Genomic DNA, 13,415 nt, shown 5'->3' with positions numbered 1-13,415 from the left:
AGCCTACCCCATAACCCCGTCTCCCAGCACAGCCCTGACCCAGCCACCCCACCAGGAAGAGGATGCTGCGGGCAGCCTGCCCTCATCCCACCCTGCCCCACTCCCTCCCTCATTGTGGGCATCTCTGTCTGCCCCTCACACCCCTTACCCCCCACAGACTTATCTGCCAGACGCTGCTCTCCAAGCTGCTGGGCTGCATATTGGCAGTCAGGTCAGTAACAGCAGATATGGCTGGTTAAAAATCGCACATTGGTATCAGCCAAAAAATTCTTTATTGGTGCACCCCTATTTTTTACCTTTGTCTTGTTTTTCAAATTCGTGAAGTTGTGTCATGCAGCTTAAGGAGAGGGAGTGATCCATGCATGTGCACGTGTATATGTGATGTATGAAACATGTTAGCTCAGTGGAATGCCCATCCATTGCCCAGGGTAGCGTATGCATATTGAAAAACAACTCTGTGCGTCCCCAAAATCTGCACCAAATTCTGCTATCTTATGCTCTGCCCATCCTGTTCACACCTGAAGTGAAGAAAGTCTGGACGAGCATTTCATCGGATGCAGTTAGGGGCTGATACGATGGAGCTGGAGCCTTTTCCTTTCCCTTCTTTCTATATTTTGTACGTTCCATGTTTTCTTGGGTCTTGCTTTTTTTTTTTTTCTTTTCCATGTTGGATTCCACCTTAAAGTTACATTTGCCAAGGCAGCATCCTTCAGTCTATATATATATATATAGCCCAGCCATCTTTTATTTCTTCAGCCATAGTTTGTATGCCAGCTTTCATCCAAAGCTCTTCAATTTGTTTCTTTTTCAGGCCAAGCCATACTCACCTTTTGTTCGCAGCAGTTCTCTTCCCTGTAAAAACCGGAAAGAACATGTGCTTTTTGTAGCGTGGCCTGACAGTCACCAAATCCAAGCTCTTGCCTGTCACGGGGTGGAAGTCAGGTGTAGAATTCAGCACATCTCCGTGAGATATTGCTGCCACTACCTTCCTCCTATTTTAAGGCAGATGGTGGATTAGATTGTGCACCCTATCTGGTTGCAGATGGTGTCTTTTACTGCTACAAGAAGCTTGCACTCTTAAGTGGATACCCATCTACTACCACCTGTGCGTGCGCTGGTCCAGTGGCCAACAGCATTAAAAGTCACCAGGGTGGGTCTGTAACAGCCTGCAGGGCCTTTATCATTCACTTTTATAAGAAGGTCCCCGACCAGTGGAGTTTGTGCTCAATAAGTTGAAAGGTCATTTATAAAAGAAGGTGCTTGCTGATCCTAGCTCAGTTTTGGCATTGGAAGGGTTTATGGTTGTTTCTGTTACCTTGCCTATGGTCATTTTAAAAGGGTGCAAACCCTAGGACTGCTGAAATAAAGAGGTAACTTTCCAAAAAAGGCAACTCCTAGTATTTGTACTCTGTTTTGTGGGCAGGGAGATGGCACTAGATATGGATATGAGAGTGGTCCTAACCTCACCCCTTAGTCTGAGAAAGGTGTGGACAGCCTTTGCTGGCTGCTGTCTGTGCCATGCTTTTGGATGCTGCAGTAATAGTGTCCAGGGTATACAGCTGCCCCCATCTAGGTCCTCATCAGGAGAATACTTCTTGGTATGTTCAGTTAATGTGTTTTTTGTAGAGCTGAATAGTTTAGAACGGGTCAAAGTCTCTGGTTCGTCTCTCCAGTCCCAGAGCTGTGCCACACTCACTGGGTTGCTGGAACCAGCCCAAATTCCACTCAGCACCCCTAATTGGGAAACAGGGACTGGGACAAACAGGCGACTCCGGAGACATAAATAAATCAAGCGGCCACATGGTGTCACCCCTGCTCTGTACAAATGTTACTGAAGATGTGCTGAGCAGCGAGACACCTTTTAAGAAGCCCCTGCCCAGCCAGTGTACATACATCATACTTTTCGCATCCTCTGATGACCCAGTTAGCAAAGCCTTCAGTGGGGAAGCCAGTCCATGCCCTGTGTATTCATTTAAACCGGGGGTGGGCAAAATGCGGCCCGCGGGCCAGATGCAGCCCGCCAGACTATGCTATGCGGCCTGCGGGGCCCCTAAAAAATTGAGAAAATTAATACTGATCTGCCCCTGGCTGCCCATCACGTGGCCCTCAATGGCTTGCCAAAACTCAGGAAGTGGCCCTCCGCACAAAATAATTGCCCGTCCCCGATTTAAAGAGACAACTGGGAAATGGGAACCTCTGCTGAGAGTCTGCTGGAAGATGGAGGCTGCGTCTTCCTGGATAGGCCAAAAGGAAGCAAGCAGCAGAGAGGGGAGCTGTGCTCCCCTTAGACATGGGCAACTTTGCACCAAACAGAAGAATTTCATCTGTAGCAGAAACGGTCAAGGGAAGGGCAACCTCCTCCTATTAAGTCTCTAGACATAATGCTTCTGTTACCAACCTTCTTCAGAAAGCGGAGATTCACCCTCCCATAGAGAATGAGCTACATCAAGCACACACCATATCGAGCCTTTTATTAACACCTCTCTAGATACCTCTGGTTGACCTGAGCTCCTGCATAAGAGGGTGTAGCTTCTGCTACAGTCGGTAGGGCTGGTTGAGGAAAGGTTGTTCTTTCAGTGAAATGTATCACAGAAGTGTTTTAGTTGCTTGGATAGCTAAAAATTGTCATGGGAAGATGACCAAGTCCTTTCCTCTCTCCAGGGGTGCGTTTAGGGCTAGTCAGCATGCCAGCACAGCTCTTCCAACAACCCTCTCGGTGGCTTAAAACTCTTCATTAAGCCGCTTGGTAACATTTGCTCCAAAATGCTTCTCTCGGACTGGCCAAGTGTTGCTTGAGTGAGCAACGTAGCCTCAGAAAAAAGTTCTTTTAAGTCTCCCAGGTTTCATAAAGGAAAGGTGGGATTGATGGCGCGGGTACGATTCTCTCAAGTGACGTGTCAAATAACTCCGGCCTTTGTGAATAATAAGGGCTCTTGCAGTCAGATGAACTTGGTAACTCGGGGTCACTAAGTGCAATTCCCGGCATATATAATTTGTAGGATTCACACATATGGCATGAAATTGAAACTCGTCATTAGGCAGGAAGCAGTTTGAATTGAACTTGTTGGCAAAGCAAGAGAAAATTACCCTTGGTATATTCATTCATTTTAATGTAGGACCTCCACTAGCCTTTTAGGTTTAAGTTAATCCCGAGCATATAAAACCTTGGAACAACAACTGGGGCATATGTCCAAGACACCGTTTACTTGAAAAATGTACGGGGAACACCTAGTGTTAAAAGTAAGTGATGTTGTTTTCTGTAATGTGGACCTGAACCTTTTTATGCTAAGAGGTATATAATGTATACATAAAAACCCAGAATATGCAACCAAGCAGCTTGGGAAAGGATCATTCTTAACAAGCTTCTCCTACGTGTTATCCCTTACTGTAAAGAAAATAAACCTTCCCCTTTTATGGACCCATGATCATGTGTTTCATACTCCATCCTAGCTGTTGGTCTTTGTGGAATTAGGAGATGTGGCTCCAACACAAGAGCCATTATGTTGCTCTAATAACTTGGTGCCATATGAATGAAAACGCATGTCCCACAAGAGGAACTGTCAGGAAGAAAGTAAAGGCAGAGCTGCAGCATCACTTATTAAGGTTGCCCAGAACTCACTCCCAGGAGACCCTGCATTTAGTTAAATGTGTTTGCCAAACTAACTCTTTGGGCAGAAATTCCCCAGGTTGGGCATCTCCTTAGGCTGAGTGTTTAAAATAATAAAAATCCAACCAAAACAGTGCATATATTTTGAGAACAAAACAAAAAACATCATATTTTCCAAAGGAAAGGGAACTGGAGCGAAAAGTACTATAGGTGCCTGATTTGAGACTATATTAGACTATTTAGTATTCTTTACAACTTAGTGCAGTACTTCTCAACCAGGTGCCATGGGGTGCTGCACAATATTAGCACTGTTAGGTGTGCAAACACCTACTACGCATGATCCACCAGATAAACCCAGAGATTTAAAATAGGAATCCACAATGGCAAAACCATGCATACCATGGTACGGTCTTCCTGAGTTCTTTGCAACAAAAGAATTGCTCTTATTTTTCCAGTGTGACAAAAATGAATGAAAAGTAAGAGCTGACATTTTTTGAGGGATGCCCTTAGTCTAAGAAGAGGTGCCTTGAGTCGAAAAAGTTGAGAACCACTGACTTAAGCAGAGCTCCTGTTGACTTCACTTGCACGTCCAAGTGCTTAGAGCATCTTAGGGTCTTGAGGCGAGAACCCAGAAAATGAGGTATGAACAACGAGGGATCATCTATGAAGATTTTAGTGTTTTGACTAGCCTGGTAGAGGCAGAGATTAAATCCAGTTTCCCAGGGTAACATTCAGCTCTGCGTACCAGAAGACTATCCTTTGTTTTCCTGCAATTTCCCACTTCGGTCTATTTGCACCCTCCAATAAAGACAAGTCTCCTTTGCTTCCCAAATATGATTCAACCCTAGCCAAGGTCCACCCTGGAGAAAAACAGTCTCCAATTTAATGATCAAATGCTTCAAAATGCATGGGCACAAGAGAGCTGAACTGAAGCGGTACAGGCAACCCGAATACGGCATGTGCATACTTTTCAGAGCAGGCCTTTCTGAACAGAGCAATCAGTACCGTAGCAAGGAAGTTTGGCGCCTGGGGCAAGCCCTCACCCTACACACAGATCCAGGGTGCCTACACTGCCAGGCGTGCACGTGACAGCACAAGCCGCCCCCCTCCATCCCTCTGCCTCTCCCCCACCGGGGCAAACGAGCCACTCGTGGCTCCATCCCATGCCTTGGCCCAGCTGGGCAGTGCCTGTTGGCGCCCCTTAACTTCAACACCCGGGGCAGTCACCCCACTTGCCCCCCACTTGCTTACGGCACTCAAAACAATGTTCTGTTAATTGGAGTACCTACACTTATTATGATAGATAACTGAGGCTCCAGATTTCATAGCTTGCTTGAGGAAGACAAGGGAAGCTGGGAAGAAACAATCAGTTTTCGTTGCGCTGACGTAAGGAAGTACTAAAAGCACAAGCACGCGGCTTTAAAGTTCGAGTCTTCGTGCCAAATACATGCGTGGTGTGACGCGACTAAAGCAGCCCCAGGAATGACTTTAAATGATACAGAGTGGGGTGGAGCAGAAACGGAAGTGCACATTTGACCACGACCCTTGAGAAACCTGCATCTCATTTGCAAACAGTGCTCGTCAGGGTCACTTCTGAGTACTTTAAAAATTTCTAGCGAACCAGTAGGAGAGATGCATCACTCCTTTCCTGCTAAGTGCCACCAGCACGTGGCTATTCGGCCTTATGTCGGTGTTTGCGAGATCCAAGCGGAGTACATAATGCCACGTAGAAAAGGGGTTTTGAAGGCCGTGTTACTCGAACAGTGAGAGGGCCCTTCACACCCGTAGCTTCACGGCTCACACTTGAAGCGCGCCCGAATTGATTATGACGCACACTGCCTCCTCTGCTGCCATTTGAAGAGAAGCGAGGGTGACAGCTGACCAAACAGGCAGCGTAAAGGGAGATTGCTTTTGTGTTTAGCCTTAATGGAGAAAATTGCAGAAGCTGCCTGTTCATGTGAAAGCCGACACATAGCAAGGGAACAGAAAAATCTTGTCTTGGAAGGAGCTCGTGCTGAAATTGAGGACAGACAGGACTGGGTTTGGGACGTTAGGCGATTTTTAGTTGGGCAGGATGTGGGGAGGGTTTAATTCCCTTCTTCTTTCTTCATGAATGGACACTGTAACTTTGGACAAACCACCTTGTTTCCCAACGCTAGGCTAAATTAAGTCCTTTTATCCATTTGAGCTATTGTGTTCGGATAAGTCGCTCAGCGCGGGAGCTAAATATGGTACTCAAATCCAACTGAAGCCAGGGACTTTTCTGCCTAGCAACCATTTTGCATCGAGTCGATTCCTAGAAATTGCCTACTGTGTTTGTTTATAGTTTGTGTGGCAACAAAAATGCCTTTGCTCCACAACTGCTAAGCAAGAGGCCAGCAGGCTTTTTTCTCGTTGTTTCAGAAGGGCAGGAGGGAAAGGTATTTGCATCCTCTGAAAGGTTATGATTTGAATTGTAAAATCCCTGATGTTGCTCTGCTGCCCTGCAGAAATCCCTGCGGAGCATTGCTGGTGGGTTGATATTGCTTGTCCTTGCCCGCTGTTCTGGCTTTGCTACGCTGCATCATGCAGTGTAGCTGCCACATTACTTGAATTGGAAAGGCTTAGTATAGCGATCTAGGCAGCGAGGTCTTTTTGGATGTCTGAGTACTATACAGAAACCCCCATCAGATCCACTTTTGTTTCGTTTCCAGGCCAGGGGAGAATCAGAGTGCTCCCTTTCTTAACATCACAGTCACAATGCAGTTTTCCCCTATTGCTCATCCTAATCCATTTACCAAGTTTTGCTCTCCAGTGCAGTCCTTCCAATGGCTCCCCAACCCCACAGGCTTTGGACCAGCCTTTTGGCCCACAATAACACGTGGCGTCATTGTGAGACAGGATTGAAAATGGGAGACCAGTGAAAAGCTCCCTTGAAAAAAAACGAACCCGTTTATAACAATCGCTTTAAAAAAGAAAAACAGCTGCGCTTCGAACATGAAACTTGGGACGGCACAAATGCTGCCTTGACAACTCATGATTTTTTTTATAATGCGTCTTGCAATTTTCAGTGATGGTGCACATGAATTTTAGCTCCCCTTACAAAAGAAAAGAGTAAAGCTCTATCCCACTATGTTGGCAGAGGGAAGTCTGAAAAAGTCAGACAAGGGTGCTCTGCAGGCTGAAAAGCCAGAAAGCAAATAAAAAGAAAGAAATATGACTCTTACTATTTGCAAACATGATTTCTGATGATTTCTGGAGCTGGCAGCCCTGCAAATGAACATTAAACCGTAAGATGAAGAATCTTGAGCAGTCGATTAATAGTGAGTGCCGTTCAATCAATGAATAACATGCTACCTGCAATGTATTGCTCTAATGAAAAAACAGCTGTGCGCTGAATTAAAATAGGCGCCTCTGAGATGAGCTAGTACAGGGGTGTGCAAAATACGGCCCATGGGCCGGTCCCGGCCTGCCAACAGATTCAGTCCAGCCCACGGGTGAATGGCCACCAACTAACTGGATCTGGCCTGTGGAGAGCTGGCAGCTCCAGCCGTCACGTGGTGCTAGACGGGGGGAGGCAGGCGGGACTGCTCCCACCCAGCAGCATCAGAAGCTCCCACCCAGAGCCCCGACCCAGTACCTGCCATCAGCATCCGCTGTGGACCCAGCCAGGAGCTTGTGCCGTGCTGGGTGGGTGGCAGCATCCGGTGTGGACCCAGCCAGGAGCTTGTGCCGTGCTGGGTGGGTGGCAGCATCCGCTGTGGACACTGCCGGCAGGTTCTGCATCAGGCTCTAAGTCTTTACCTGGGTCCACAGCTGAGCTTCAGGGTGAACTACAGCTCCATCCGGGTTCGGGAGAGAAGGGGAGAGAGAGACACAGAGAGGAGGGGATGGAAGGGAAGGGAAGGGAGACAGAAGAAATGAGAGATATGAGGTGAGATGAGACGGGAGAGAAGAGGAGAGGTGAGATGTGGCCCTCAACGGGTCCCCAAAACTCATTAAGCGGCCCGCCAGACGAAATAATTACTCACCCCTGAGCGAGTGTAATAACCCAAGGAAACAATCCAAAAATAAACACATCTTTGCTTCTTTTCATTCACCAGAGCAAATGTCACACGTGTCCATTTTCACTAGGAAGGCAATTAGAGTCCTCAAGTAGGTATCTAATTGTAGCAGGGTTGAAACTGCCTCTGTGTGAACCAGCTCACAATTTATCCTCCTTGAGAAAGGGCATATTTTCCTATTTGGCAACACTTGATGCAGCACTGATCCAGTTATCTGTGTAGGCAAACGCTGCCTATCTCTGATATAAAGCTACTCATTTTCCAGCTACTCTTACGGACCCTTCATTGTAACCCTTTTCTAGATGGCTTGAGCAAAGTTGAAATGAGTACAGGAAAAAATGGCTATGACATTTGTTCATTTTCTCACACCGTTTTGCCTGGATTCCAGTGCTGTTGCTGGAACTAGAGCATGATCCAGATGTTTTCTGACCATTCGGTGAGCCAGCATCTCGTCTCCTCGTCTGGACTGGAGACCACATTGTCCCGCTCCTCATTGTCACTTGTAATCTTGAGGAAGAGTTGTCAATTCAGTTTTGGCTAAGAGTCATCTGAGGTGATTACAGATAAATCTTGGAAGAGTATTGTTCGGTTTCTGAAGAGGTGTGTTGAAGCAAGTGAATCCAAGCTAGTCTGCCAGAGTTGGCTCATTGCTTGATTGGGTTTATCCAGTGCCTGGTGCTCCTCTAGCGCATTTTTCCTACCGAAGCAGTTGCCTGTGGTGTCGAATCTATCTGTTGTAGATGGCAGAAAATCCAGTGAGGCTCTCAGTTAAGAACTCACCAAGTTTTGCCTTTCATTTTGACCCCAGCGGTACCCAATAGCTAGTTCTTCCAAGAAAGCCAGAGGCCCGTGACATCACACTGGAGCTTAAATGTTCTTGCTTAGGCCTGTGTGGCCCTTGTGAACCTATTAATTTCTACACCCATACGCTTACTATGAATCAAAGCGATGGCACAAATTCTGTGGCCTGTCCCTGCTGGCCGTGGTGACTGTGTAGCCCACACAATATCCGTTCGCCCCACGTGAGGGACATGGGCAGCTGAATGGAAAGGCAGAGCTCTGCCCTGGGAGAGTGTCCTGTACAATACTATACTCTGAAGACCTTGACCTAAAATTTGAACTAAAAATCAAACAATATCATAAGCTTCATTGTAAAAGGAAAGCCGAACCCCAACTTTCTGACATCTCTGCGAGTCCTTGGTCTGTTTGAGAGCAGTGGGAGAGGCTGTTTTCTTAGTTGGGCTTGGGAAATCCGAGTCTCTTATTATCATAGGGTTTCCATGCTATTTTTGCAAGCTTAGAAGCTTCAAAAATGCTTTTCTCATCTGAACATGTAAGGCTCCTAGAGCTGTACCTTTCTCTAAGAAAAAAGGTTTGGTTGGGCCATTCCACCTGGAGGGGAGGGGGCACCACTTTGGTTTCTCCATCCATCCCCACTCCTGTGATGGGAGATACAAGGATAGGCCTGGTTGTTTGCCGGCTTCCCGTTGGCGGGTTGCTGGTGAAACACAAGCACAACCTTCTTTTGCCTTTTATTTATTTGCTCATTCTGCCTCGTTGAGCCTGCGTTAACGTTACGTTTGGTGTCTCCAGCATTCTTTGTACTTAGCACATTTTACAGCTCCCTGGGCAAGGCACCTTCCCACGCAGCTTATTTGATGCTATTTAGATGGAATTGTTGAGCCTCCAGTCTGTGTTTGTTTCATTAAAATTTGGTTTGTACTTTTCCATCTGGCTGCCTAATGGAAACAGTGTCCAGAAGTGGTAATTTAGTCACTTTCCATACACATCTCTCTCCCTCTCTCCTTTTTTTTAATGTTAATTGAATTACGAGACACTGGTTACTTAAGCAAACAAAATGGCCATAGGCATGCTTCGCAGGGTTGGTTAAATCCAATTAAACACACATAATAAACACTTTACAGTAATTGCAAATGTAAATGGTGCATCGGCCTCTGTCACCCTTGAGGGAAAGGTCATCTGGGAATGCAAGTTCAAGGCTTCCCACTGAGGCCTCCCAATGCACCATCCCTGTCTGTATCCTTTGCAGGTTCATTCCTTCTTCCATCTATCCACAGATCACAAAGGCCCCCTGCACACTTTAATTTAAGTGTGCCGTGAGATCTGACCTAGATCCCAACAATCATCAACAACCACGCATGTGGAGCAGGCATGGGGTTTAAAGTCACCAGCAGGGGAAGCTCTTCAGTTCCCTCTGCTGGGAGCTTCTGACCCCTATGCCCGACAGCTGAGGGAGCTGTGAGTTGCTGGGGGAATTTGGGTACAGAGTAGGTGAAAGAGGAGCTCCTTGGCTCCCCTTGCCAGTGGTCTACATGGCAGCCCTGGGCCCATTTGGAGAATTGGGGCTGCCCTGTGGGCTGGTGCTGACAACCAGCTGAGTGTTGACACTGACCCTGGGGCAGCCCCAGACATGCCACATGTTCAATTTAAGGCGCCAAACAAACCAGCTGTAAAAATGTTCTACATTATATATGGAACATTTTTATGGCGGGTTTGCCATGTTTTTGCACCTTAAATTAGTTGTGGCATAAATGTAATGTATGGCGGGGGGGCCCAAAGGTTTTTAATATATCATAGCAAAGCTAAGGTCCTCCCACGAAATTGGTACATAGAAGTTATCTTCCTTTATGGAAGGGGTAGTCAAGGCACAGACAGATTTGGGGAATTGCCCACGGTCACCTCTTGTCATTAACAGGTTGGAAATGGAGCTCATATGTCCAGGTTCCCAGCCTTGAGTGACACCACAGGAGCAAGCTCCCTGCTTTCCACTCTGAATTTCATGTTGAAAACATATAGGGGGAGACACCTGTTCTGTCAGATGGTCTTCCTATGAAGAAAATAGAGAGAGCAACATGGCACGTATTGCTAATGTCAGACAGGAGCTGCTAAGACTTGGGCAGCAGCAAAAGGATTAAAAATGATGGTTTCTTTATACCATGCACTTTGTGATTCTGGCTGTTTGCAGTGCTTGGGCAGGCACTCGGTTGTCTGGTACAAGGATTAGATCCTGCCCTGGACAGTCTTATAGGGAAGCAATCCATGCAGGGCGAGTCAGTGCCGGTGCAGCGTGATTTGACTTTCCATGAGGGTAGATGGATCTTGCCATCTCGTTTTTGCTATGCCATTGCGTTTGCTGTGCCTGTGCCTGGATGAGCAGCCTTCCACAAGGGTTCCCCTCCCAAAGCGCAGTGGCCTCATCATCCTTTCTACCACATTTCCTGCTGCCTGTGATTCTGATGGGAAGCTCAGGGACTCCTCTTAGTATTCAGTGGGGAAGGGGTACGGATTGGATCGAGCAGACTTTTAATAGGGCTGGTTTGCAGCAACAGACAGGGGGTGCTGTTCTGCACTACACCCCCTCCCTAGCATTTGGAGTAGGGACTCACCTCTAAAATATGCTTGTACAGTTCCCAGTGGGCTCTGACTTGGGTTTAGGCCGCCACAATGCAAATGATGATAAAAATGCCTCTGAACTTCATAGCAGACTGTACCAGGGGGCCTTCTCGGGTCCAATTTCCCTGTGGCCCGCCCACCTGTTTCTCAGCTAACCGTCCACCTTCTCACCTGCCATGCCTTGATGATAATTAATTCATTGATGTTAATTAAACAAAAGGCCGCCCACTTCTTGCCCCGATGCTCTGAGAGCCCCACCAAGCCACCCACTCCCAGCAGGGTGCCGTTTCAGGTCCAGGAGCCTCCTGACCATCCCATACAGCTTCTCCCTTACCTCCAATGTGTTTCACAAAGCCTCACAGCCACATGATGTTGTCTGCCCCCTGCCAGCAGCAGCAAACGTGCCCTGCTTATATAGGCAGCCCTGAATCTAAAATGGCTGCCTTACTCTGGCTGCTTGGCTTCAGTCCTTAAAGTGGCAGGCGCAGACTGCCTTCTGCCACACACACTCTTGTTTCTGTAACAGCCTGACCAAAATCTTGAAATCATATGTTCTTGGATTACAGAGGTTGCTGAGTGTACATCTAGTCTTGAGACCCGTTCGTGGATTAGAAGTCTCTTGCGGTGGTCCAGGGGTTTTGTTGCGTGTCCTGATCTAGGCAGCTCCGGGGTTCCCCGGCCCTGCGACTTGCTTATACTTTTTCCTTCATCTCTTTTCAGAGCTCCCATCGTCAGAGCACCTGAGCGTGGCAGATGCTACCTGGCTGGCCCTCAACGTGGTTTCTGGAGGGGGAAGCTTCTCTAGCTCCCAGCCCATCGGTGTGACTAAGATTGCCAAGTCAGTCATAGCGCCGCTGGCTGACCAAAACATCTCAGTGTTTATGCTGTCCACCTATCAGACAGATTTCATCCTGGTAAGAGGAAATAAGGTGATGAGAGCAGCTTATACCCCAACAGAGGAGAGTTTTGCGGGGCCGCGTTGCTGGCATGCGGTGATTGAAACGCATTCGTTTCACCGTTGGAGTCTTTGTGATGACTCTAAGCCTGTTGGAGGCAGGCGGGTTGGTAACTGGACCGAGATGATCAAACTATTCACCAAGCCTCCATCGAAGTGGTAACTGTCCCTGGACATCTGCCACTGCAGGCTTAAATGACAGGCATCCCTTAGCAACACCTAACGTCCCCCTGATCTCATCTGCTGTGTAGGGAGCACGTTGTCCCAAGTGATTTCTGTCATCGTTCTCAGGTACGCGAGCGAGACCTGCCCTTCGTGATGCACACGTTGGCCACCGAGTTCACCATCCTCAGGGTAGTGAATGGGGAGACGGTGGCTGCTGACAACCTCGGGATAACGAACGGATTTGTCAAGCCAAAATTGGGTGAGGACCTGCATTGGCCATCCCTGCTCGGTGCTGCGGTAGGGAATCAAGTCTCTGTGGTTACAGTGGAGGGGAGGGCGCGTCGTAACTCTGTTCCCCAAACTTTTTGTTGAGCAATCACTCTCTGTCATGCGTGTAAGCCCTGTTTCAGCCCGTGCTTGAGTCTGCCTCTCTTTGGAGAAGCACATAAGCAGATGCCGTTAATGTCAGTGAGAACTGAGTGTGCTTTGCTGAACTGGGCCTTGGCACTCGGGAGCCTGCTGTGCAACACTGCTTTTCTTCTACCTGTAGGTATCCAGAGAGACAGAATTAGCAAGACAAAAAAAAGCCAGAAAGGCCCTTGGGGAAGGGTAGAGCCGTGATGTTGGACTCACATTTCTAGCATAAACGACGCATTTCTCATCTCTGCATAAACGCTAATGCATTTCTAAGCTTACTTGAACACTTCCTGGGGACTGCAGTGACTAGCCCATGAAAAATATCACTGTTATTTAATATTTGTGTGTTAGTAGCAAGCTGGGGCGAGGCCACGTTATGCTAATAAAGATGATCCTGACTTTGAGAGGTTTCCAGTCTACCCCACTGAATACGCTGCGTGCCTTCGTGTCTTATTCAGGGTGAAGCCACGCTCACAAAGCATGGCAGTCTGTCCTCTGTTAGTGGTGGGGCACTTCAGCACATCTCAGTGTGGGCCAGCCAGCACAAGAGGGATAATTTGATTAGGAATGGCTGTGGTGATGGCGGGTGGTGTTATTTCCAGTGTGCCCACATGTAGGCACTATGTGCCAGTTTCGAAGAGGAATAGTCAAGGCCGAGAGGCTCTTTTCTTTCTCCCACTCCCACTCAGTGGCTTCCTAAACAAAACTGGCCAGGACCTCCCTGCTATCCAGTTACTTGAGGAACCCTTCCTGTCAAGAATGGATGTCACTGGCCCTTAACAAGTCAAAAACTCAGGCCTAGCCTGATCTCTAC

The 13,415-nt window shown here is 47.7% G+C and overlaps 1 protein-coding gene across 3 annotated transcripts in view; it reads left to right on the top strand.

The window, feature by feature from the left end:
* Window positions 1-13,415, top strand: part of GATSL2 (GATS protein like 2) — a 169,145-nt gene that overhangs the window by 145,946 nt on the left and 9,784 nt on the right. For all 3 annotated transcript variants that reach the window (XM_019545481.1, XM_019545484.1, XM_019545483.1), the window contains exons 3-4: window positions 11,785-11,978; window positions 12,311-12,443. In XM_019545481.1, coding sequence (XP_019401026.1) covers window positions 11,785-11,978; window positions 12,311-12,443 — 327 coding nt within the window. The remainder of the gene's footprint in view (window positions 1-11,784; window positions 11,979-12,310; window positions 12,444-13,415) is intronic.

This window comes from Crocodylus porosus, unplaced genomic scaffold (assembly GCF_001723895.1).
Source record: "Crocodylus porosus isolate Cpor-Errol unplaced genomic scaffold, CroPor_comp1, whole genome shotgun sequence".
In the NCBI taxonomy this organism is placed as follows: Eukaryota; Metazoa; Chordata; order Crocodylia; family Crocodylidae; genus Crocodylus; species Crocodylus porosus.
The sequence above is the reverse complement of the archived record's forward strand: the minus strand, read 5'-3'. Positions and strand labels throughout refer to the sequence as shown.